Raw genomic sequence first — 27,691 nt, forward strand, 5'->3', positions numbered from 1 at the left:
CCCACTGATCCTCCATAGAACAATTGATTTATAGTCCAACTTATAAATTATAACCTTTATTTCCATGAGAGGGTGGTACCCCGTTGTTCGAGACAAGAAATCGGCGTTTAAGAGAATAACCCATCTACTAACCCTAAATCGGGTAGAAGCGAATTTCATATAACAAAACTATGTCCCCAGCTATCTATCTGATCTTATCCCCAAAGTGGGAGGCTTATTGAGCAATGTTGTTGGACTACTCTCACCTATGCAGATAAAAAGATAATCTCGAATAAACAAGGGTTCATAGTTAGCTCAGGATTAAGATCGAGCTACCCTAGGTCATTGAGTTTGAGATAGTCAATTTTAATAGTAATCAGTTATTATAAAGAAAAGTGACTATTTCGAGGTCCAGTCTTATGAAAACTCATTGCACAGGATGCCTCCACTCACATGTCTCTACATGAATGATTTTTTTATTACATCATTTGTATCAATATACAAAATGGGCCACATCCAATAGTATCACCAGGATGAGGTACCCAATCTCATCCATATACTTGTAGACCATTTTGGCTACATACTAAAACTTGATCCATTTTTATGTCATCACATAAAGTTAAAGTATTCATGTTATAGCCATAGATTCGTTTATTGGATTTTCATAGAAGGATGCAATATCAATAGTAATTTATTAAATAAAAAAACTCAACAACATTTTTATTAATAAATAGAATATGTTAACAACATTTACAAACTGCGAGTTTAGGTCATTTCCAACACTAAAGCAATCCTATCCATTTCTGGAGTTTGGGTAAAATTTCATGCAAATACCATCCATAGGAGGACACAAGCAAAGGTATCTCGAGGCCGAGCATGAAAGTTTACTACAAACCAATGAAGGAGACCGTGGGATATGTTGACACAGTTCCTTCTCCCACTTACTATAAAAACTCTCTCCATTCACCTTGGTATTGACCTATGCAAATACCATCCATAGGAGAACACAAGCAAAGGTGTCTCGAGGCCGAGCATAGATCTCACGGTGTGAACTATTTAGGGAGAAATGTGAAAATAAAATTGAAGTATCATATAAATCATTTTCCTCCCACTGAGTGTTTTACAAAAGAGGGTTCATAACTTAGGTAAATTAGGTTAATAAATTTATCTAAGTGAAATGTTAACTTGGCCTAATATTATATTGGATAGTTTACCAATGTTGATTCTTGTTTATTAAACACTTTAATAAATCTAAATCATTCATTGCATGCTTATAACATTATTGTTTAATAAATCTAAATCATTCATTGCATGCTTATAACATTATTGTCTAATTCATCTTCCAGGTCGGTTCCTAAGTAGGGGTATTCCATTTTCGTCAGCTTAAATACCATAGCTTTAGACAAAACCTTCCTTAGATGAAGGTCTCTTATAGACAATTATGTTATAAATTTAATTTTTTATTTACTCAAATTTAATCATATTAAAGGGAATTAAAAGATTAATCCTATTTCTAGTCATATTAGAAATAAATATTAACCTAGGTTTAGGTGAAACTAATTTTGAAATATTTAAAATTAATTTTAACCTGTGTTTGCATGAAAATCTTGATTATAGATTTTAATTCTAATTTCATTTAACTTATAACTATTATAAAGTTTAATGAAACAATTAAAACCTAAGCCATGCATCTAATGACATAGATAAAAATATAACAATTATATTTCTAAGGTAATGTCATACTTCATGCATTTTCATTTTCATTTTCATTATATAACCTATCAATTGTATTATTAAATAATGAAAATAAATATCATACCCATCACATAGTATAAAACTTATTTTATAGATCATACTAATATAACATTTGTAATAAAGTATGATGTATGGACATGTTGCAATCATATAATACAACTCTTATATTAAATATGATGCATGAGCATGCTTAACTTAATCATGCAACTATACAATATAACTTTTATATTAAAATGATGCATGATTTTATGTTTATCCTATGGTGGGATTTATACTATGTGGCATTCAATATGACATATAAATAACTAAAATCATATATCATATGTACAATTAAATAAAACAGCAATATTGGACCGAAATTGGCATCCTAAACATTAATTAAATTAATATAATATTTCTATTAATTTAATTAATGAAGATATAATGAATAATTACAAAAAAACGGAAAAACTGAAAAAGGAGGCTCGAACCCACAATCTGGAGGTTTCTTGACGCGCGTTGACCATTTGGAGCATTGTAACGCTGGCTTTTATGTTGTTGTAGCCTTGGGCCATGCTGCGGCTAGAGCGTTGCGATCTTGTAAGGCAGGAAACCTGCTCTGCTTCACCCGTTCATCTGATTTGCTCTTTTCTTGCTCCAAAATTTCACCGACCAAAGTCGAAACTCCATCACGAATGACAAGGACAATTACAAACTCGATTACATGAAACTAAATGCCCAAAACATCGGGAAATTACAACTTTAAACACCTTTAAAGCAGTAAATTCTAGGCCAATTTCGAAACCATCCAATATGTAAAACCCATACATTCAAACTGAAATATGCACCTACCAAAACTCTGAATTAAAGTTTTAAAATAAAAAATTGAGATTCAAACAACCTAGCTCTGATACCAATTGAAGGGATTGACATTCACCGCGGTGGAAGAAATCGTATCCCAATTTTAGTTTTACAGAACAATAATCAGAGGACGGAAATGTAGGATAAACAAAACTAATTAAACATGTACAAGAAGAAGAAGAAAGATTAGGATATCACATACCCTTGAAGACCAATTTTTTGCATTCCTCTCCAATTCGTGTCTTCTTCTCTCGATCGCACGAATACCGCAACCGGACACCATCATGGTGTTGGAAATGTCCTAGACTCGCAGTTCGTAAATATTGTTAATCTATTATATTCATCAATAAAAGTATTATTGAGTATTTTATTTAATAAATTGTTGTTGATATTGCATTCTGTTTTAAAAATCCAATAAACGAATCCATGGCTATTAATATGAATACTTTAACTTTATGTGGCAAGATAAAAGAGGATCAAGTTTTAGTATATAACCAAAATGGTCTACAAGTATATGGATGAGATTGGGTACCTCATCCTGGTGACACTATTGGATGCGGCCCATTTTGTATATTAATACAAATGATGTGATCCCAAAATCATTCATGTGGAGACGTGTGAGTGGAGGCATTCTATGCAATGAGTTTGCATAAGACCGGACCTCAAAATAATCATTTTTCTTTATAACGACCGTTTACTGCTAAAACTGGCTATTTCAAATTCAATGACCTAGGGTAACTTGATCTTAATCTTGAGTTAACTATGAACTTCTGTTTATTCGGTATTATCCTTTGATCTACATAGGTGAGAGTAGTCCAATAGCACTGCTCAATAAGCCTCCCATTTTGGGGATAAGACCTGGTAGATAACTAGAGACATAGTTCTGCAATATGAAATTCACTCCTACCTGGCTTAGGGTTAGCAAATAGGTTGTTCTTTTAAGTGCTGATTCTTGGTCTTGAACAATAGGGCCCCGCCCTCTCGTGATGGAGAGGGTCATGGTTTATAAGTTGGACTATAAACCAATTGTTTAAATGGAGGATCAATGGAGCTTAAGGAGCAAGATATATTTACAGAGGTAAAACAGTAACTTTGACCTAGCTGTAAATACGAACGACCTGTGAAGGATTGACTTACTAATTATGATTAAAAATGAATAAAAATATATCTATAAGTAAGATAGTGCAACTATCGAGCTATAGTAGTGTGTCTCGGTAGTTAACGAATATTGATTCATTCGGTCTAATGAGTTTAGTCAATTAATTTCAAATCGTTGGAGCTCATGATCTTTAGGTTCATAAGGTCTCTCTACTAACTCGTAAAATATATCTTGGAATAATGAATTGAGTAGATCCGAAATGTTCAACTTTGGAATTAGGGTTTTTGAATTTGAAGTGTTCAAATTTAATTTAGGGTATGATTAATTATATTTGATATAATCAAAATGTTTAATTTTATTTAAATTAAACGAAATCAGAGAGATTAGAATATTTAAATATTGATTTAAATATTAGTTTACATAAATAGGATTCATGTATAAACTATGAGTTTGATTAATTTAATATTTAATATTAAATTATTAATTAATTATTTAAAATTGTTTAATTAATTATTTAAATAAAACATTTTTCATTTTTTGAAAATCAAAATTCAGTTTAAATTTAATTTTTAATTTTAGAAAATTAGAATTGAATTCAAAATTGAATTTTAAATGGAAAATTCCATTTTGAGTGCAATTATCCAACTTTTTCCATTTTAATTGGGGTGGTTTCACCCATTTGAAACACCTAGCCCACTCATAATTAGCTTCTTGAGGTGTCATTAAGCTAAAATTAAAATGCTTGCATGATTAATTTGCTTAAATACATCTGATTTGATTAGATTTAGATGATCATGCAAGTTGAAATTGTTTTTTTTTTTCCGAAATTCTCTCCAACCCCTTATCTTCTCTAATACAATTAACTTCAACTCTGAGATCCCACCTCTCATTTCAAGGATAGTAGAGAAGATCCTTGTGGTGATCCATTGGTGTTTTAGAGATCAAATTCGTAGAGGAGAAGAAGAATTTCAATTGTTCATCAAAGGTATTCTAACATGAAACCCTATTTTCTGCAAAACTGTTTTAGCATGCTTTATAAACTCAAATTAAGTGTAATTATAGTGCTTATTGATTCTGATTTCTTCCACTGCATGTTAGTTTTATCTATCACATGGGGTCTTCTCCGTTATTCTCGGGGACGAGAATCATGCAGATGTATGGGCTTGCACTCAATCTCGACTTAGGGAAGAGTATGAGAGATTTCTATGAGAAAAAAATCTGTAGAATAAACATAGAAAATGAGAGGGAGGAAGGAGATGATGATCAGATTCTCTCTCTCCTTTCTTTATGTAAAAAATTGAGAGATTTGATGGTGATTTCTATGAGAAAAAATTTTGTAGAAAAAGCATAGAAAAGGAGAGGAAGGAAGGAGATGATGATCAAAAAACTTTTTTTCTCTCTCCTTTCTTTACGTAAAAAATTGAGAGATTTAAGGGTTGAGGGAGTTATAACTCTTCCCTCCCCCCAATTCAAAATTTGAATTTTAACAAAACATATATATATACATACTAACTTAATATATATAAATATTAAACTATATGTTATATCACATATAATAGACCCTATAGATTTTATATAAATCATATCCATATAATTTAATATTTGAATCATATTCAAATAACAACCTCTCTCATCAAACTATAGAAATTTAATATGAATCATATTAATATTAATTTTAACATATAGTTTCTATATGAATCATATTCACATAATTAATATTTGAATCATATTCAAATATTTATTTCTCTCATAAACTACATAAATTTAATATGAATCATATTCACACTAAATTTTAACATATAGTTTTTATATGAATCATATTCATATAATTAATATTTGAATCATATTCAAATATTTATTTCTCTCATAAAAATGTATCAACATACATTATATTATATAGTGTATCAATATACATTATTTAATTGTATCTTATATAATTAATTCCCTTTAATTAATTTGAACAATCAAAATTAATTTGATTTCCATCAGTTCTCATTGAGCTAACGAGGAGACTTAATGGACCTATAGATTGAAGCTCCAGTGATACGAGAATAATTGATTAAACTCTTTTAATCAAATTAATCCACATTCATTAATTGTTGGTCACTCCACTAAAGACCAACATCTGAACTCTTCGCACTATAAATATATTTACGTGTCTAGTGGATATAACCAATCAACAATTCGTTGACCTTTCACAAATTGCTTGTAAGTACCATTTTACCCCTGTAGTTACATCTACCGTTTTACCCTTGTAGTTACATCTAACTCCTTAAGTATCACTGATCCCTCTAATGAACAATTAGTCATAGTCCAACTATGACCGAACCCCTCTCTGGCCAGGAGAGGGTGAGGCACCTCATTGTTCAAGCCCCGGAATCAGCCCTTAAGGGAGAAATTTATCTTCCTACCCTAACTATAGAGAATGAGTGAATTCCTTCTTGTGTAGTTGTGTTTCTAGCTTCTCAATCAGACAAAACCCTAAAATGGTAGGCTTATTGAGTCGGCGAATCTCGCCACTCTCACCCATACAAATCAAATGATCACCCTTATATGTAGGAGTTCACAACTCACTCAAGATTAAGGTCGAGCCACCTATGATCATCCTGGTGAAATGTAAGTCTCTTCTAGCAACGACGTATAAAGAAAGCCTTAACATCCGCTGTATTACTTTCTTGGCGTGGAGGTATCTCGTCCAGTCTTTATACAAACTCCTTCGTATAAGATACCGCCGCTCACATGTCTCCACAAATGATCAGGATCAGATCATTTATAGTACTTTATAATAATTGTAACAACTATAAAACGGGTCGTATCAGTAGTGTTGCCATCATGGTAACACTACTATATAATATATTAGAGTAATATATGAGAATGAGATTCAAATTAATATAACGTATAATTAATACTATATAATATATTAGAGTAATATATGTGAATAAGATTCAAATATTAATTATATGAATGTGATTCATATAAATAATATAGGTTAAAATTAATATGAATGAGATTCATATTAAAACTATAGGTTATGAAAGAATTATCCATTTGAATGTGATTTAAATGCATGGTTAATTAAATATGTGATATTTAATTAAGTTTATAATTAATTAATGAGATTATTAATTATTTCATCTATTATTCGATTTTATAATTGATTAATTAGATTAATTAATGATATTTAATTAAAATAGATTTTTTTAAATTTAATATTAACTAAATTAAATAATAATAAAAACTTAGTTGTAGGGGAGCGGTTGTTGAAGTGAGGGGGAGTTATCCCCTCACGTAGTACTCTCACAAATACGTTGTTGAAATGAGCGGTTTTGTAGCTTGATTAATGCTTATGTTTCATACCTCTAACTTTTGCATTTCCTTTGTTGAATTTATGGGAAAATATTGTTAAGTTAAACTGATCACTTAATTTAGCATTCTAGTGGAGCCCTAGTGTTGAGAAGGTTAAGATATAAACTGATTTCACAAAGGAATATGGGACTAAGAGTTTCAAAATATGACTGTCACATCATCTTATAATAACAGGCACCATATGGTAAAGAAATTGTATATAATTAATCTAAGATCCATCTAACCATGGAAATATAGGCATTAGTTGCTTAGAACTCCCAAAAGAAACTTCACGCAAGACCGAATAGGAGGAGTTTTCTGTCCAGGTATAATGCAGTTGCATTGCCAAAGACACACTGTCCTTTTGATTAAAACATAATTATGTCCCTATTCAACACCCTTGTTTACTGCTTTTATCATCATTCAACCTCAAAATCACTTATTTACCGATTATCCCTTGGTTTGCATTGAAAAGTTGTTTCTTAGAAAAATTGAATTGCATAAATAGACTCTTGGAATTCGACTTTTGGAATAATTCAAGATTTGTTATTCATCGATAGTATATGCTCTCACTTAGACCATATTTATTCTCATTTTCATCACACATACACGTTTGATCGATCGCTATCCTTATACTCCCTCTTTCTTTTACTCATACAAAAAAATTTATAAAATAATATGTCACGTGACACAATTTCATTAGGTGTTGATGGGTCGCACAAGGCACTGCACCCAAATTTTTTCCATACCTTAATCGAATTATGATGTCATTCAGACCATGAACTTTGACTTAATGATTGTTATGTAGTCAAAGGTAATGTGTGTGCATATATAGACACGTGTATATAAATTTAATTATTTATTAAAAAGCAAAAGCCAACATATTGACGATAAAATGAACTTAGTTCACAATAATTCGCATAATTTTTTATCCTAAAGGTGAAAGGTTTGATTCCTCGTCTAATTAATATAGTATGGGACTAAATTGGTCAAATTAAAATTTTGAGGACCAAATGCATCTATACCTAAAAACTCAGATACTAAAAGAGTATTTTTCTAAAAAAAAAAAAAATCAATATAGACACAACATCACAAATAATTAAAAAGAAATTCACCAGAAAAAGAAGAAGATTAAACTAATTAAGAAAATTAAGAAAACGTGAAACCAACTAAAAGTAATTAATTTGCTGCTAAGAGTTAAACATTAAAAGGGAAAGAAGAAAAGACAGCATTTCTTTCTTGGGGCCTTTTAACAATGTACAGAAAAATCGTGTACTAAAAGATCGGATAGGGAATACAACCATTTCATTCGAAGCTAACATTATTCACCACTTCTTCGAAAATAGGAACGATTGCAACTAATATCTTAATTTTTTCCTCTATTCAAATCAAATCGTCATACCAATTTAGGATTCCTATAATAACCTTCTGTCGCCAGTGTTCTTATTGTCCTTGCGTTGCCTCCCTCTTTGAAATGAAGTTCTGAATTTTCCACATAAAAGTAAAAGTGAAGCTTTATTATAATTGGCACAAGATAGAAAGAAAGAAAGCATATAATACTAATAATTATTATTATTATACCTGCAATCTTGAGGAACAGTCCATGAAGGGGTGGATGAAGCTAATTTGTTATCCGCAGTTGTTGGGTTAAAAAAGTTACTCCAATCTTGTAGCAAAATTCTTAGATCGTGCACTTTGTTCTCTAGTCCAACGCAGCAATTGGCATGCACTGTGGCCATTTTGTTCATGTCCCTCCCCATCTGACAGAACCCCCCGAAATTCGCAGTGTCTAAGAACCTTAATTTCAGCCCAATTTTAGAGATCAATGGACTGTGTTTGATCTTGTTCAGCACATCTTGGTCGTGCTTCCCTGGATATATTGTCCTCGATTCGTACCAAAACTTATAGAATTTCACCGTTTTTGGATTCGCTTTCACGTACACAAACCCTCCATTGGGATTGTTATTTAGATCTTCCGAGTTCCCCATAAAAAAATCGCAAGCAATTTGAAAATCTGCGTCTGGGTAGAAGTGATTGAATGGATCTTGCAGCCACATGATATCAGAATCCTGCACGATCCTCTCAAATCTTAAATCACTGGTTGACCCAAAAATTTGGCGTAAAGATAGTAACTAACCGTAAAGACGAAGCTGTAGCCCATTTGGAGAACAGAGGTGAGAAATTCAATTCTTCGCCACATCATTTTCAAGTAATCAGGGGTCATGAAATAGGCTTCGCTGGAGAAGTTGGTCCCTTGAGTATTCAGTTCATAGCAATGAGGATGCAACGCCACGCAACGAGAATACGCCTTTTCATCCAACGTGACTATCACTAAATGCTTCAGTAATCTTTGGGTTCCGTTTCCGATGTGGAAGCTTTTAAGAAACAGATCGAGGAGTGAATCTGGCTCTGCCCATGCATCATTCAACGTCGTCAAGATTATTGTTCCATCTTCCATTGCTGCTTCTTTCAGAACTTTTTCCTATATTTCATTTTTGTGATTTTACAAACTTTTATAAGTTTTAACATCATTTTACAATATACTCTGTTTCATCCTACTTTTTCTAATTTCCAACCGTCCGATGATTTTAGAATTTGGGATCAATGATGTTACATATTACTCTTAAATTTGAATTAAGATTTTTACTTTTAATTTCGGTTTTCATTAAATATTCATTTTCAGTTATTAGTGTGTGATGTCTATTAATTAATTAAATATAATTATGATCGAATTGTTAAATTTAATTTTAATATTGATGAAAAATACTTAAACTTAATTAATTTTAATTTTTGATTCTTGAAAATGAGTGTTTTGTGGAAAATTGTTGTTAAAAGTGTAAATTTTGAAACGACCAAAATGAAACAAAACTCAAATTGGAATGGTAACATTATGCCTAATGAAAAATTGAAACCATACTAAAAAGTGACTAAATGTATAACATTTTGAAACTTAGTAATCTCATGCCTAAGAACCAATAAGGTATTTTTCCCAAACTAGTAACACATTGAAGAATAATTTAAAATAGTTAATATCATTTTTCTGATTTTTTTAAGGGATCATTTTTGCAAAGTTTAAAATCACTCCAAAATATATTTTTTTAAAGTTTTGGTTTATGAAAATAGTGTTTAAAAAGTGTAAAATTAAATATTAGATTTATTTTGAAAAATTAAAATTTGTTTTTTAATTATTTAATATTTACTCTTAAATTTCATCTATTTTTAAGACAGCAAATATAAGAAAATAAATCAATTTTATTTTATTATCTATTATTTTTTTATTAACAACAAAATTTTATTATATTTAAAAATATTTTCGAGAGTGTTACCATTATTATAGAGTAAGTCTGTTCAAAATTTGTTAGAAACCATAGACACACATTCCCTTTATTTGAATGGTGATATTTTAAGTGTATGTTATGTAGACATTGACACCCCACCATGTATTATTAGCAGAGCTGTGCGGGAGGGGAATAAATTGTTTTTATATTGTAATGAAAAAATAAATTGTTTTTATATTGTAATGAAAAAATAAATTGTTTTTATATTGTAATGAAAAAATAAATTGTTTTTATATTGTACGAAAATATGGATGAGAGTTTTATTGGAACAAAAACATATAATTACACCACAATCGCCCACTTTCCTTTGTAAAATCCTGTCCCCTTCCCTTCCCTTTCCATTCCCCCAACTCCACTCCTTTTCTCCCCTCACAATATTAAATATATACGCCCACCCAACCCTTATTAGCTCATTTTTAAAACTTCTTTCAAAAAATTAGATCACCTAAAATAATTTTTTTTTTAAAAAAACGATCAACTCAATCTAATTTATGTGATTTTAATTAGCTTATCAATTCATTTGAATTTGATAGAGTTCAAATAAATGAAAATTTGTGAGTTAGATTGGTTCATGAATTCACTTAAAGTAATCCAAATCAATCTAAACTTCTTGTTAACATTTAAAATATATATATATTAACTTATGATATAATTATATATACATATATTTATCTAAGTTTTTTTTTGATAATTTATTATCCAATAACTCTTAAAAATATTTTTTTGCACTTTGGAAAGAAAATTTTGTTATATAAATTGAAATTATGTTTAAATCTTAATTCAATATATAAAAATAATTCAATCAAATTTTTTCGTATTAACATCTTACTTTTTTTCAGAACATAAATTTAAATAAATAATCCGATTAACCTGAACCAACACAATCCAAATGTTTTAGGGTTGGATTGAGTTGGATTCATTTTTTAATAAGGATTGTGTAGGTGGAAGAAATTAACAAACCCAACAATTGAGTTAAATCTAAAAAGTTCTTCAACCCACTAATATCCCTATATTTAACCCGTGTTTTTAACTTTTACTCCATTTTTTTCACAATTCACTCACTTCTTAATTACGAAATTAGAGTTTGACATCTAATAAATACTAAACTTATAATTCAATCATATGAAAATAAAATTTCAAAAATTATTCATTGTTATTTTATTTCATAAACTCTAATTTAATTATAATTTTACTTTTCAAATTGATAGATCATACTTGGTTATTTTATTTCATAAAATGTATAACAATTCTAAATTTTAGAATAAACATAACTCCAAGACTAAACTTATAATTTAATCCTACTTTTACTTTTCAAATTGACAAATGATATGTTATTGGTATTTATATTTTATTTAATAGACTCTACAACAATTCCAAACTTTTTTAGAAGTAACATAACTTTCAATTTTATATTAAATAGATGGTGAAAATTTTGAAAATTTTGAAAAATAATTACAATTCAAAATTTTCTAATAAAATCTTAATTTTTTAATTTTGTATGATTTTTTTTAAAAATAAAATATTATCAAAACTGATGGACTAAATTTGAAAATACCAAATAGATTGAAACATAAAAAAGTTCAATTACTAAATATCTTTTCCATCTATTTGTATCCAGTAAAAAAAGAAGAAGTAAGAAGGGAAATAATAATAAATGCACGCGCGAGTCACGCGCTGGCGCAGCAGGGGAGCAGCCTGGCTATTGAGCCTATCGCCAACTTACCAATCACTTGCCATGATATTCACCAATAATTCTGCGTTTTGTGTGTGTGTGTGTGTGTTTTTTCTTTTTTTTTAAAAAAATTTATTTTGTGTGTACGTTTATAAACTTAGTTGGAAAATTATTAAATGAACCATTAAAGAACTGCAGCATATGCAACCTTCCCCTTTAATTTTTTTTTTTAAAAAAAATTATTATTATTAATTCAGAAACAAAGCCCAGTTGGCTCTATTTGATTTATTCGTCAATCCTAGGACTCGAGAATCGCGTTTGGTCACAAATCGAAGCAAGAATTATTTTTCCGTTTAATTCAGATTTTATTCTTCGACTCCTAAACACAATCAACCTACCTCAAGTCGATCGCATGATTCCCCAGTTACCAACAATAATTATAAATAAACAAAATTAAACAAAATCAATTCTTTTTTTAAAAAAAAAAAAAAATAGAGAGAAATTAGAAATGGAAACTAACCAAAAGAGGGTCTTTGTGAGGAGCAGAGAATCGAAAAGCACGGTAGGTGTCGGAAACAGGAAGAAATTTGAAAGGATTAATGGTTGAGTTGTACAGAACAAGGAGACCCAATATAACGCCAACGAACACAACGGACGTCCTCGCCATCCTCCACGTAACCGCCGTCGTATGAACCGCCGAGGGAGCCGACAACTTGCCGTTGCCGGCGGGTCCTCCGTCGGCGGCGGAATTATTCTTCATTGCAAGCTGAAACCGTGAGGAAGAGGAGGAAAAGAGGAAATTTTGAGTCGCTTATAAGACGAGCGTAATGGTTGACTCGCTGGGATTTAGATGATGAAAAAAAGAGGTAGAAGAAGAAGAAGAAGAAGAAGAAGAAGAAGAAAAATGGCGTTATTTTCATGTTGACGTCAGAGAGGGGTCAATAAATAAAAACTTGAACTAAACAAGGGGCTGATCGGTAAAAAAAAAGAGTGGGAGAAGAAGAGAGAGTTTTAATTTAATTAATTGCCGGCTGCCCCTTTCTCAGTTTCATAATTTCTTTGTCTGGTCCCTCCCATCCCCTCCTTAATTTGTCTCTATTTATCCAATTGCTTGTATTTGCTGTTTCTGAAAACGACTAGAATTTTGAAGGCGGAATCTTTCTCCTCATTTTGATTTTTCTTCCTTCTTTCCTTTTAATTCTCTTCTATGGTTTCATTTTTATTCAATGGTTAATTTCCATATTTTCATCTCTAACTCTATTTTTAATCTTATCTTTTAAACACCCACGCTTCACTAATTCCATAATTATTTTCTAATCACATATGTGTGACGTTTTTATTTTATTGAATTTTGCTGTCTTCTTTTCTAAATTTGATACATACATATTATTTTTAGTTTAATGCAGGTCACCATGAAAATTAAAGTAAAATGGGTAGCAAAACCAATTAAGTAAACGGCATATATGTAGCTAGCATTTTTTTTATTGCAAATATAGCAAAATTTCTAAATTTCAACTTTTATCGTTTTATGGTATTCTGATTTTAACATTGTATCAATGTTGGCCGTCCAACTCTTTGCAGGTTCCTTCACCTAACATTTTTCAAGAAAAATTTTCCTTCTTTTAAATAGAGCTTTTGGAATCTTCGGCGGTTCCTCTTTAACTCCAATTTTGATCTCTAGTGATGACCGCCCAAAAGTTTTATTTATATATACAGTTTGAAAATTGCAAGCAAATTTCTCTCCCATATTTTTAAACAATTCCTCCTTTTTCATACCATTATTTTAATTATAACAAATTAATCACAAAATTTTGGCCAAATATTTGTTGAGCAATCAATAATTCATAATGGGTGTGCCCTATTTGGAAAGACTTTCCACTGCCGTGATAATTCCTTTCCGATCTCCAAAATGTTAATCAGCTTTCGCTCTCCTTTGGATATCATAGTTTTGCCGCAAGTCCTACACTCTTTTCTGATTCTTCTTGAAGTTAAATTAAAACTAATATTTAATTTGGGACTTAGTAAAAATTTTAAGTGGTAACTTGTGAGAAATTGGTCTAGGCGTGGAACTTGTGTGTGAGGGGAAGGTGTTATAAGTTTTTAAGAAAATGTGTGTGTGTTAGGGTGGTGAGCCATGCGTTGAACAAGGAAGCCAAGAGGAAGGTTTAGGCTAAAGAGTATGTTAGGAGTTGAATGAGGTGAAAGGGGAGCCAGCCATGCCCTGAAGTTGGGAGGTGAAAAGGAAGAAATTTGGTCCAACTGTTAGCCGAGAGCTATATGGAAATTTAGGGAATTAATAATTTTCTTTTAATTAAATTAGGTAATATTTGGTAATTATCTTTTAATTATTTTATTTGATATTTAAGGTGGCTAAGATAGTGTTAGACAAGAATTAGTGGGATTGAAATGATTATAGGAGGAGCTGTCAACATTTCAAGCAAGCATGAAGAGGTAGTCGGTCATATAAATTGGATGAAGAAGAAGGAATCGATTTGCACGATTCACTCGAGAAAATTGTGATTTTCTTTGGCCAAGAGCAAGAGAAACCAGAGAGGAAGGAGAAGGAAGGCTGCCATAGAGAAATTCAACTGAAAAGATGGGAAAATTGAAGAAAACTCGAGGTTGGTCTGAATTCGGTGAGGTTTTTGGTGGATTTTGAGTAAGTGAGGAGGAATTAAAACTTCAAATTTGAAGGTAAGTTAATTTACAGGTTGTTTAAGAGGTTTATGGAATACATTGGAGTTTAAATTGGCTGGAAGTGATGAAAAAGTACTGAAAATTCAAGTGAAAAACAAGGGTCTAGATAAGGGGTTGTGAGGTTTAAAAAGGTAAGTCACCCAATATAGGATTGTTTCAAGTTAAGCACACTTATCTTTGAAGTTCTTATGATTGAGCCACCGAAAAGAAAGGTGCACCTTAGTAGTAATTTTCAATTCTTTTAAGCATTTATTAACCATACTTTCATGTCCTCAGGATCCCTCTCATTCAGATGTGATATCAGTTCATTCAGATGTGATATCAGTTCATTCATGTACCCTTCTTGAACTCAGGTCGTTACACGAAATCTCTTTTCTCCTCTTTACACAAAATTCCCTCTTAATCTAAAATAGGCAGAGCCCACTACTCCTGGATTCTCACCCTGAGAATATCGAGGAAGTCTTTGTGGTCGTGTTCTAACTTGTATGAAATTTTCTTGAAGAAAGTCTTCAAGTGGTTCGCGTATTGTTCGAGAGAATTCTTGAAAAAAGATCTTCAAAGTAAGATTTCTAAAACCTTTTTGTTAAACATGCTATAATTTATACATAAATGTATATCTTGTCTACTGTTTTATTGTAAAATCTCACATTCAATAAAAAATAGAAATTGGATCGATCTTGCTTCCGCTTACGGTTCCCTCCCATTAGGGATCTTTCACGTGCAACAGCGTTCGCCTGATCAGTCAGTTCATGTGCTGCTACCCATGCCGCTTATCAGGAAACCTGTGTGCATGTGTTGCTACTCACGCTAGCCATCCACGCCCCCTGTGCACACGCCTAAGTGTCTATGTGTGTCCCAGCACCCACGCCTACTCCTGGCCATGCACCTAGCTGCTGTGGCTTGTCATGGACTTGTCTTGGATATTTGGAGTTGTTAAATTATATCTAAGCCATTTAAGGGTTTTGTGGATTTTTAACTATAAAAATGACTAAGTATGAAGTCTGAGAAGAATTTAAAGGGTTAAATAGAAATTAAGAAAAGTATGAACTTAGGTATAGAATGTTTGGAAGCTATAAGCTTTAAGCAATCCGAATCAACCAGGGGTTTATAATCCATTCTTCAGGACAGACAGAGATTAGAGCAGCTTATAGACCCTTGGCAGTCAACCAATGACAGTAAGTGATAAATGTTTTCAAATGAAGCTATTTTATGATTGAAATATAGTAAAGTATTTATTAAAGGCCTTGTTGGGCATGATTTACCTACCTTGAGTTTTATGATCTATTTTCTAAAGTGTTATACTAAACATGATTTTCTTGTTAAGCATGTTTTATCTAAACCATGTGCTGGAAATTAGTTACTAAAGTAATGTGTTCACAAAAACAAGGAAAGTATTTCATGATTTCAAGATTATAGCATGTTACAATTTGCTAAAGTAAAGTTTAAATTTCCATTTGCTTCGTACCCCAGTTTATGGATTTTGAATACTGAAGGATAGAAGAAGGTATCTGAGATTTTTAGTGTATGAATATGTTATAGGTCTTTGGGATCCACCTTGGCACACTTGCTTTAGATTGTGTACATGAGTGCTCGATCTTTTGGGGGTATTTATAAGTGCATGTATGAGAGTTATCGATTGCTGATTTTTTTTAGGTTACTCTACATTAACTAAGGTTATCGACGTTGAATGTATTGAGCTTGCTCTACCTCAACTAAGGCTTTGGGTACAAATTTTATGCAAGTTTTATGAATGATTGAGAACTTAAGCATGATTTAGTATGTATAATGTTTTATGGTTTTATGATACTAATTTATGCCTGACCTGGGAATCATGAATTTATTAAATATTCTCTCAAATTTAAAATCAAGTATAGATTCTTGGATACTTTTATATGTACTTATTTAAGCATTTACTTAAATCCATCACTCATTAGGCTTTCCAGTTCACTGTTTTTAAATGTTTTCTTCCCCCCAGGTAGCGAACAAGTTCCTAACCTGTTACAATCAGTCTGTCACGACCTCGGATCATCAGATAGTTCAGAGCCTTCTTAGGTTTTGTTTATGTACATTGTTTTTGTCCAAATGTCATGTAACATCTTAGCAAGGGATGAGAGGAACAATCTGTTCGTAAATAATCTTGTATATTAGGTCCTGCTTAAGTTCTATGAAGTTCTGAATGCCTATAGTCTTAAAATTATGAGATGAATGCACAAACATATTATTATTTATTAGGTCAAGCAATAACAAGTTACAGGAAACAGGTGGATAGTAGATGTCATAAGAGGGTTGGCATGTACTGTCTTCACATTCCCCTTTTAGGTGATGAGGGTGAGCTTTTCTTTACAAATTGAAATTGTTCATCCCAATAACATAATAGAATATAACTATTTCATGTACTATGTGTTTTATATACTATATAGTGGGATAAATCTTTATATTTAATTTTAATTTGATTTTATTTTTTTGTTCGATTTCTAGGGTTCTGACTTTGATTTAGGTTATTCTATAAATTGATTTACCAAATTTGAAATAGATTGATCGTACAAAATGCATACATTATGACTAATAATCACACTGATATACCAAACCATTAATTTTACTAAAAAATAAAATTTAAATAACTATGTTGATATACTAAATATGCTAGTATATTAGCAAAATTTGTCGACAATAGATTACAAGTGTATAAAAAATGTGCAAATTTTGGTACACTATAACCGTACTAATATACTTAAAATCTATAGATTTTTTTAGTATAACAAAAGTATATCAAAATTGTAGGGCATGCTAGTAATTTATCATATCGATAAAAATTTTAGATATCCATAAGCAAACATTAAATCTCTAGTCCATAAACATGTATAATATTAGATATCAATGGGGCAAAATTATCAAATATTCTATGTGTTTAAGCAATATATCAAATATAAGACATAAGTGTATCCGTCATCAATTAGAAAATACTTGAAGTAAGACATGAGTGTATCAATAGTATATCTAACAACAATCAACATTTAAAATATATCAATAATATATCTAACATCAATCAACATATAATGAATAATTTATGTTGAAGTAAAGTATGTGTGTTTCATTTTATAAACATGATATTCCAAGTATACTAGTAATATATATCTGATAAGACATGAGTGTATCAACAGTATATCTAATAAAAATCAACATTCAATCAATAACTTATTGTGAAGTAAAGCATGTGTATTTCATCTTATAAGCATGATAATCTGAGTGTACCAGCAGTTTATAGATACAAGGCATGAACGATAGGATATCAATCAATAAATACTTGAAGTAAGACATTATTGTAGCAACGATATATGTAACATCAATCAACTTTTCAAATATATCAGCAGTATATCTAACAATAATATAATCAACATTCAACTAATGACTTCTTTTGAAGTAAAACATGTGTGTTTCATTTTAAAGACATAATATTCCAAATATATCAACGTTATATTAGACAACAATAAAAAATTTTAAGTAAGACATGAGTGTATCAATAGTATAACTAACATCAATCAACATTTTACATATATCAACACTATATTAAATAAGAATCGACATTTAAGTAATTGGGTCATATTGATTTGTTTGCTATTTTTGCAAACATGAAGAAGCTAACACACGGGCTTAAGTAAGCAATCTCTAAAAGTAGTGTACCAAGCTATCAAATATATATATATATAGTAATGTAGCTTAAAAGTTCATATTAAATTTTATACCAAAATTTAACCATGGTAACCTAATTTAATTATTTTATAAAAATGTCTCAAAAGTAGATAAATAAAATGAAATAAAATATTGAAAGTTCTTTTATTTTGTCCAGAAGGGAATTTTAAGGAAAACTGGAAATATAAATGGGACCAAAGCAGAAGCGCGTGGTCAAGTACAAAGGCGTTAAGAAAAAATGGGCAGGCCAAAGTTGAACTTCAAAGCCTGATTTTGATACCTTTCAACGTTTATTTCAAGCCAACCGGCAACCGGATGTTTGCTTAGCTGCCGGTTCCCCTTACTTTACTATGATTTTAATCTCAATTCCCCAACGCTGATTGGCTTTTAACCTCATTTTTTATTTTTAGATTTATATCTTTATTTTGATCCTGAAACTTTAGAAAATATCTATTATAATCCTTCAACTTTTAGAAATACCTTACTTTAGTCCAGGTTAATTTTGGATGATTAGACTGCCAAATAAATTAGTTATGCTAAAAAAATCTAGGGTTTCAATTTTGAATTAGGTGCTAAAGCGATTTCTTATAGAAGATCTCAAAAGTTATTTTGCATCCAAGATTTTGACGATTCACTATTTTGGTACGTTGATTGTGGATATTTTGCTTCACCTTCGTTTTGCCCAATCCATACTACATGCAATTTCATTTTCAAATAGATTTCATCTTTAAATAGTAGACATAATCTTAATAGTAGGGACCAAAATAAACAATTTGCAAAAGTTCAATAACTAAAATGAGTTATCGCAAGTTTTAGGAATCAAAATAGAACAATGCTCAATAACTTTATTTTTATTGTTATTATTAACCATAATTGATCATTTATTCAAATTCGTCATCTTCCCCAACTGATTAATACTATCCGTCAATTTAATTACCAAGATACTTTGGAGTTTGGATTGGAATCTATCCTCTCCCTTTTTTATTCCTTTCTTTTCTTAGTACTAAAGTTTTAAATTTAAATTTTAAACTTCTTAATCGTTAATTCATACTTTATATCACAATTAAGGCTCATTTTATCTTAATGTATCTCTTTCTTATTCCATATTCTATATGGATTTAGAATAAGTTTATCCATCGAATTAGTTTAGTTTTTTTAAAATGTAATAGAGCCAGACATCAATTTAATTTTTATTTTTATTACATGTTTAACACCTAAATTTTAATTTTATTAGAATTCAAAGAGTCCAATTTGTTTATTGTGAAAAATATTTTAAGGGTTTAACGAAATTTCTATAATTAAAACTTAATGAAATGGGACAGTTGCAAATATAGATATTAGATCCAAAATATTAACAGATAACATAATGTAAAAAAATTGTAAATATGGCCAAATTTAAATAGTCTATCAATGATAAACAATATTATTGGTAGGAGTCTATGAGTGATAAGCCATATCATTTGTAAAATAGATTTGTCGATATTTAGAATTTTTTAGAAAATGATGTTATACATTTTATTATTATTTCTAAAAGTGCTACTAATTATAATTACCCTAATGAAATTATAGGTAGCTGGATAAATTACTTAGATAATCAATGTTCTTATAAAACTAGAAAGATTAAATCATTTCATAATAGACAGATCGATGGACAAGCAGCCGTGAGTGACAAAGACCATGGATGACAGATGGGAGGAGGGAGAAAGAAGAGAGAGAATAAATAAAATAACTTTTTATTAACAATACTGTTTTTTCATACTTCAAAGGTTAAAATGTCGAATTTGAAAGGTCCACCAACGTATAATCAAACCTTGCCTCGCCTTAAATAGAGATCCAAAGTGTTATTTTTCCAAATATTTAATGTAATTTATAACTATTTTAAAATTTTATATATTTTATTTCAACAAATTGTTTAATATTTATAAATAATAGGACAATTTTATAGAAAAAGTGTATCAGCATCTAACACTGATTGCTATTTTGTTATTTTGTATAAATAGTTTTTCTTATTTTTCTATTTTTAAAAATTTTCTTTAAAAAAAAGTTAATTAAAATAAAATTATATTGACTAAAATAAATGTATATAATTTTTATTTCTTTTAAAAAAATATTAAACTGCATGAAGACCCCACAGCCTAAAGTTAATTAAGAAACACTTCCAACCTAAAAAAACTTAAAGAAAAAAATCAACCAAACACAAGAAGTAAAAAACACGCACAGTTCAAAGAGAAAAGTAAGTCTTTTCAAATTTAAATTTTGTACGCAAAAGGAGATTTAAAACACGTGGTTCTAATTTTTTTAGTGAAATTCTTATAAATAAAAAAATCCTTAAAATATTTCCATTTCATAGAAAAAAAAAATTCAAAAGTGCTTTGTATAATAATAATCTAATAATACAATCCTAGAATTAGAAATAAATCAAGTATGGGAAAAGTAAACCAATTATTGAGTGCCATCTTCTTTTCTATAGCTTTTATTTCTTTAAAAGTAATAAATTTCTGTAATTATACTCACTTCTTTAAGAAAAAGAAATCATCAAAGATAAAAGAGATATCTTTTATGGATAAGGATCATCCCACGATGCTTCATTTTCTCCGCCATAACACATCATAAATTATTGTTTTAATTGCACCTAATTTTTTAAAATATATATAGTTGAGAATGTGACCGTTCTATCAAGTACTCATCTATCTGTATTTATTTCCAGTCATATCACTTTACTATGTCAATCAAGGAAAATCGACATAGTTAAGTCAAGATACATGATTCCGATGCCATTTGTAAAGACATTCATATATATCCATATTGGTATGATATTGTTCACTTCATACTCAGACTTTATTTTTTAAATTACCTAAAAAAACTGATATGAACGAAGATGTTGTCTCTCACTTATAGTCATAATCTTCCCATTTCTAAGCCAATGAGCGACTTTAGTTGTACTCCCAACAATTCTTCTTTAAAAAAAATGATCATCAACAAAGCCTACACCGACATAGTTAAGTCAGGGTACAGCCTTAATACCACTTGTCAGGGACACTGGAAGTACTGGCATACCTCAAAATAGGTATTGCTATTGTCTATTTTGTGCATATTCTCCTCTGCCTTTACTTTTTAAATCACCCAAAAGGTTCTATCATAGCTTTCCTAGGCATTTTGAGACTTTTGGTTCCCAAAAAAAAAAAAAAAGGAATGAATGAATTTATTCATGTGGGTAAATTATACAGTATGGTCCACATGGGTTGGCAACCTCAGCAAGTTCTTTGAGTTGACGAGTGATTATTATAATTTAGTTTACGCAAAGAAAGTTGAATTATAAGAAGGTTATAGTGGTAAATCATCATATGCTTGATTTACTCCAGAAATCCTCTTTAGCATGTAGTAAGCAACCAAGAGAGAGCCAGCCAAAAAGCACATCTTTTTTATGGTGTTTGATAGCCCATTCCCACTCTGGCCAAGCTCCACTACTGAACTCCTATCTTCACTCCTGCAAAATAAACACTCTTTTTCTTTAACTGTGTTCTTCAGGACTTGGCACATCTCTATATCAATCAACTATCAAAGTTTTTCATTATTTATATTTTGGATCATATGGTGTCAATTTTCTTGTTCAAAGATCTAAACTTCAAATCTTTCTACTGTGCATGTGTGGGAGCTTTGAGTTATAAGACAATGTCAGTTTCAGTTATTAAGGTTAATGGCAAATTATCAATGCTAATCAAGAGTGGATAATTTGCCTTGGTCTTGGCTCCGGCAGAGCGGCAGCCGATCTCCGGGATCGGAGCTCCGTTGTCGGCTGCTGTGGTGTGGCTGTGGCAGTTGGAGCTGGCAAGGATTCTTCGGTAGGGATTGAAATGTTCTTCACCTGTTAAGATTTAGACTGCTTAAAAAAGCTGAAATTCTTAATCTAATTATGTTCAAGATGTAATATCCTATAGATGTTTACCAATTTCCTAAACAAGAGAGAGTAAAGGAATTCAATGTATCTCATCTTGGCTTGTTTTTGGTCCTTTGTTAACTGCCTCCAAAATCCATAAATTGATCCCATGTTCAGAGCCTTCTTTGCATATATGTTCCAAGTGTAGCTGAAAAACCATAATCAATAAGTGAATACCAACATCCTAAATTGATTAGAGATGATGTTTGTGCTTTTATTTACCATTCATATATTCGCTGAAGACCAGCTTCTGACATCTTGTTCCAATATCCAGCATCTGACTTGCATTTCTCAAAGAATGCAACAATCTTTTTGCTTGATTTGTCTCCATTGTTCGGATCGATTTGGAAGCCTGAGACTCCATCGACAATTATCTCGGCTGGGCCTCCTTGGTTTGTTGCAAAAGTAGGCAATCCACAGTTCATTGCCTCGATGACTGTTAGGCCAAAACCCTCATAAAGTGCAGGCTGCACAAAAGCTCCTTTTGTATCAGCAATGCACCGGTATAGCTCTCCATTGCGGTATCGATCAGTTTGAGCTGCTATCCATCTGATTTGTCCCCTGAGTTTATATTTTTCTATCAGGGAATGCATCTTTTTTATCTCAGCAATTTCTTCCCTGTCCTCTGATTTTGATGGATCAAAGAATCCAGCTACCACCACAAGGTTTACTAAACTTCTCAGCTTCCTGTTTTTACCATACCATTCAGTCAACCCAGTTATGTTTTTCACTGTATCAAGCCTTGCCATTGAGAAAATAATTGGCTTCTTCTTATCTGCAAGGTAACCTCTGTACCCGAAATTTACACGATTGGAAGTTAGAAGTGTACTGATGATTTTCTAATAGTGTTCAATGGAAAAGAGATTGAGACTAGGTAACAGTTACATGTGCTCATCATTGTTTTCTCTGCTATAAAGTAGTTCCTCGATATCGGGATGAAAATTAGTAAGTCGCTTCGATTTCTCAGTGAAAGGAAAATAGACAGATTGATCAGCCCCAGGAGCAGCAATGTTGAATTTGGGGTCAAACACATTAATACCTGAGACTACTCTATAAAGTCCAGGCATAGTAAAGGCCTCATGGCTTTCATATTGTCCTGGCCTGTTTTTGCTGTTAGACAAAACTTTTTACTTAGCTACTGAAAGGTTATATATTTCTAGAATGCAAATCCAGCTGAGTTCATTACGATATAGAACTTTCTAACCTTCCTGAAATTTCTTGATAAGTACTTGTTATAATGAAATCAGTTGCATTCATTGAGATCAAATCAGCTGTGAATTGACATGAAAAATGATACTTTGGATCAAGTTCCTTCCATTTAGCATCCGAATCCTCGTACTTTGTTTTCTCCAAAGCGTGTGCTATAATTCCCTGGGAGATTCAAAAAAAGAAAGAAAATCAAGAATTTAGAAATCTAGAAACCAAAAAAGGAACCAAACATGACAGATTTTTCTCAAGCTTTTATATTTTGTTCCTGGTCTTCTAGTTTGTGAGTTGAGAAAATGAAGTGGACCTGTGTAATTCCAAGTTTCTTAGCCATCAAAGAAGCAACCAAGTTTCCATCAGTGTAGTTGCCAATGACGAGGTCTGGTTTGCAATTCATGACTTCAAGGATCTTACCAGTGGCATCCTACAAATACAAAGTGGAGTGAGGAATAAAAGTTAATATAAGATGAATGAACTGGTTGGGCAAAATGAAAGAATTTCTGAGGTCAAATGCCTTGACAAATCTCTCCAAGTATGGATAGACATCAAAACGCGAAACCCATTGGCGAAGGACTCCATTTTGTGTGAAGAATGGGACCCTGAGAATGTGAGAATGCTTTGTGTTTTCTATAGGCTCTAACTCTACATTGCACTTCGTCCCTCGTGCATCGGGTATTAACCTTGTCACCTAAATATGTCAATTTTAATACATATTAAAACATCTGCTGCAGTTGCCAAGAACAAGGACAATGTTGTTGTGAACTTGTGATCTTTGTGCCTATAACAAACATACCACAAGAATCTGAGGCTTTGCTTGCAGGCCTTGCTGCTCAATTCTGTTCAGCAACTCTTCTTCTAAAGCTCTCACTTGATCCAGAATGTAGACAATCTAGTCATTTTTGTAGCAGGTGAGTGATATACAAGTCCTCAGGAAGACAGCATTGTAATGCTGAAATAAACAGTTGATCAAATTCTGACCTGACCGCCGGTGTCGGGCAAACCAAGGACGCCTGCCTGGCCGAAATAGCCGTGAGGCGAAAAGATTACAATATTCAATGTGGTTGGAAGCTTGCTAAACAGTAACTCCAATTTTGCTGGATCTGGTGCTTGGAGGACCTCAGAAAGGATCAACATTGTTTCTCTTACCCTCTCTGAAGTGCTTCCCCATCCTTTCTCAAATCCCCATCCTTTCATCCTTAAGGCATTTAAGGATAAAAAATACAATTAGATAAAATTTTAGAGTAATGGGAAATCAAAACTAGATTCCCTATGGTTTAGGGAAAGAAATAAGAATTCTTGGTTACTTGTGCTTAAATTCTTCATATGGCGTGTCTTTTGGCAGTGAAGATAGATATACTTGGGCTGCAAACAATGCCGATTGAAGCTTGGAAACAGTGTTAAGTTTCTTATTGATCATAAGACTCTGCAAGATTTAAATCCAAATGTTGTCATTCCTTGATTTGAATTGCCAAAGTTTTTTCTTAAAATTTTCAACTTTCTGCAATTGAATATTCATATTTTCATACCTGTCCTCGATGGTGAAGAGCCAGCAGATAATCAACAAGTGCCTTGACATTCTGTTTATCCTCACCAAACCTTGAACTGATGAATTTTGAGATCAAGTTGACTCCGTTTCCAATCGATGACGGAAGGCTCAAGCGAGGGGCGCTGAATTCAATGGCTCCAAAATCTATCTCTAGAGCATTTTCATCATTTGCCCTGCAACATCAAACCAATCATTTTGACAACTCTTTCCTTCATCAATCCAAAGATTACTACACAATGAAGTGAACATAAAAGAGCCTTGTCTCAACTTCTGAATATTGGAAAGGGGAAATCAGAACTATTTATAGACTCACCAATTCTCATCAAAGATGGCTTCCTTAAACTTCAAGTACTCTGAAACAGTAAGGTCTCCTACTTCCAAACTTGTAGCATTCACCTTAACAAACTCCCAGAAACCGGGACTCGGCCTCACGGCTAGAGCGACGTTCGGAGGGACAACAGCAGCCTCCTGCATATAAGCCATCAAATTCCATCCTCCTTCAAAGAAGAAACAGTAAAGAAAAAGAGTTTCAATATTACCTGAGTATTACTTAGAATGTAGCCAAGAAAGCCTTCCAAAACATGGCTCTTCTCATGCTTGTCTTCAATTGTTATCTCCACATCTTTCATCAAATCTTGGCATTTCATCAACCTCTTCCCATTCTCAAGAAACCTATTTACTCAGATGGGTTAAATTCATATCTCAAAAAGTCACAAACTTTCCTTTAAGCTCTATGTTGCTTGAGAAACTATGTACCTGGCAAAGCATTTCTTCATTGGGTTATGGGATCTCCTCAATGCATCGTTTAGACTGTCAGAAATTGGTGTGTCTAATCTCATCAAGCTGGCTGCTGCCATGGCCATTTTTTCCTTCAATTGTCTTCTACAACAGTTTTCAACTTGATGATAAAGTGATGATTATTGTCTTGCTTTTGTCTTGTGATCTGAGATATATATACCTTAATTGACAGAGTTTGAGAAAATGTTATATGTAATTGAAGAGTGAGAGAGACGAAAAGCTGAAACAGAAACAAGGATAACGATGAAGAGAAGAACATTTCTGAGGTTTGAAATATTGAAAGCAAGAAAGGAATTGTAATTGTGGGAAGTTATTTCAGATTTCCTTTCCATAAAGGCTTTTTAAGAGGTGAAGGTAAAGAACTTCAAGCAAAGCGACTTTCTTTGTCTTTCATTTTTTTTAGTTTCATTTGTATTGGTATTAGAGACGCTGGCTTTTATTCTTTCCTTCTTTCAGTTCCACAATTGTAGCAGCCTTAGATTCTTAAGATACAATTGGAAATTTTAGGCTTTTGGAGTTGCCACAAGTCCATGATTGAGAAGCTTCTGCTTTGAAATGTGACAATTCCTTATTGAGTGTTAACCAAGCGTTTACTGGAACTCTGAAATCATTGAAACTATTTTTTATTTGTCAATTCGTGCGTAATTGATTAAAGTCTATTTCCTTGAGAGTTTAGAAGTTCGTATTTTTGCGCCCAGCTAAAAAAAACTATTTTTACAATGGCTGATTATATTGCAAATTATCTCTATAAAGTCATAGAAATTTCAAGATATAATTAAACATACATTCTTCACAATAATTTGTTCAAATTATAATATGATAGATAATCCATCATATAACAGATGGACATAATCGTGTCATGATATAAACAAGTACAAGCATAGAAATATGATTGGACTCGACCTTAAACCTCATAACGATTTAATTATCATATACTATAGTCGACTCATCAATTACATCATATATATAACCATTAATTACTGAATGTGAAACTATAGAAAAACAGATTGCTTGAATATGAAGAACGGGGATCCACTAGAAAGAGCTAAAAATCAAGAAGCGGAAGAGCATGTCAAAGTCAAACTAATTGAATTATACTTTGGTAACTTGAAAAACATTTATCAACAAACTTGTTTAATTTCATAAAATTCAAAACTGAAATTCAGTTTGTCAATTAGATATAAGCTTTAGATAAGTTCCATTCACTTTGGGGTTGATTTGGCAGTAATACAATCTGCTTGAGTTGGATTGCTTCTGTCCATCAATTTCAGCGATAACCTGAATCAATCTCGCTCGCTCAAATTATAAATAAACCTAATGATTAGCTTGTAAGGCGAGATATAAAAATGCAACCATATGAACCAACCATTTTCCTTATCCAAAGTTCCTGTTGGACTCCTTGAAAAAAGATCTAGCAATGAATAATTTGCATGGGATCAGATTGGGAGTCGGAGAGGGGTACTCAATTTCTATTTCCATTCAATTATGTAGGGCCGACCTAAAAGAGATTGACCAGGTTGAGAATTCAAGGTGACTGTTTAAAAGCATCAAGAGAAATCTTTTATATAGATACAGTGAACCGGCAGACAATTCTACCGCACAAAAGAGAATCAGCAAGGTTAATTAAATTCATAGCCTTGCCCAAAAAAAACATTCAAGAAATCGTTTTAAATTATTTTGTAAATAAGATTTTTCATGAAATAAACCAACTTTAGACTTTCTAAACGAAGTAAACTACTACTAGGTATATATATATATATTTGAAAATAAATGGCATAATCCTAAAATC

General features: G+C 31.7%; 2 protein-coding genes across 2 annotated transcripts; both read right to left on the reverse strand.

Moving 5' to 3' along the window:
* Positions 1 to 8,178: 8,178 nt before the first annotated feature.
* On the reverse strand, positions 8,179 to 12,989 carry LOC120083325 (uncharacterized protein At4g15970-like). The gene is made up of 4 exons (XM_039039033.1): positions 12,549 to 12,989; positions 9,156 to 9,500; positions 8,600 to 9,087; positions 8,179 to 8,500 (listed from the first exon to the last, which is right to left on the reverse strand). Exons 1-4 carry the CDS (start codon positions 12,786 to 12,788, stop codon positions 8,434 to 8,436), a joined length of 1,140 nt encoding a protein of 379 aa, XP_038894961.1. The 5' UTR covers positions 12,789 to 12,989; the 3' UTR covers positions 8,179 to 8,433.
* Positions 12,990 to 21,576: 8,587 nt separating this feature from the next.
* On the reverse strand, positions 21,577 to 27,526 carry LOC120084220 (sucrose synthase 6). The gene is made up of 15 exons (XM_039040125.1): positions 25,861 to 27,526; positions 25,644 to 25,776; positions 25,418 to 25,572; positions 25,085 to 25,277; positions 24,863 to 24,981; positions 24,537 to 24,753; positions 24,352 to 24,447; positions 24,073 to 24,246; positions 23,866 to 23,982; positions 23,557 to 23,723; positions 23,238 to 23,462; positions 22,575 to 23,141; positions 22,362 to 22,500; positions 22,153 to 22,280; positions 21,577 to 21,902 (listed from the first exon to the last, which is right to left on the reverse strand). The coding sequence occupies exons 1-15, from the start codon at positions 25,965 to 25,967 to the stop codon at positions 21,740 to 21,742; spliced, it is 2,700 nt and encodes an 899-aa protein (XP_038896053.1). The 5' UTR covers positions 25,968 to 27,526; the 3' UTR covers positions 21,577 to 21,739.
* Between the last annotated feature and the right edge of the window lie 165 nt (positions 27,527 to 27,691).

The sequence above is a fragment of the Benincasa hispida genome, chromosome 8 (assembly GCF_009727055.1).
Source record: "Benincasa hispida cultivar B227 chromosome 8, ASM972705v1, whole genome shotgun sequence".
NCBI classification, from domain to species: domain Eukaryota; kingdom Viridiplantae; phylum Streptophyta; class Magnoliopsida; order Cucurbitales; family Cucurbitaceae; genus Benincasa; species Benincasa hispida.

Coding starts and splice junctions, on each gene's coding strand:
- LOC120083325 (XM_039039033.1), bottom strand. CDS start 12,788: ATGAAGAATAATTCCGCCGCCGACGGAGGACCCGCCGGCAACGGCAAG. Junction 9,501..12,548: donor CTCACAAAGACCCTCTTTTG/GTTAGTTTCCAT, acceptor AATGAAATATAG/GAAAAAGTTCTGAAAGAAGC. Junction 8,501..8,599: donor ACTGTTCCTCAAGATTGCAG/GTATAATAATAA, acceptor TGGAAAATTCAG/AACTTCATTTCAAAGAGGGA.
- LOC120084220 (XM_039040125.1), bottom strand. CDS start 25,967: ATGGCCATGGCAGCAGCCAGCTTGATGAGATTAGACACACCAATTTCT. Junction 24,448..24,536: donor TGCCCGACACCGGCGGTCAG/GTCAGAATTTGA, acceptor AAAAATGACTAG/ATTGTCTACATTCTGGATCA. Junction 23,142..23,237: donor GAAAACAATGATGAGCACAT/GTAACTGTTACC, acceptor TTTCGGGTACAG/AGGTTACCTTGCAGATAAGA.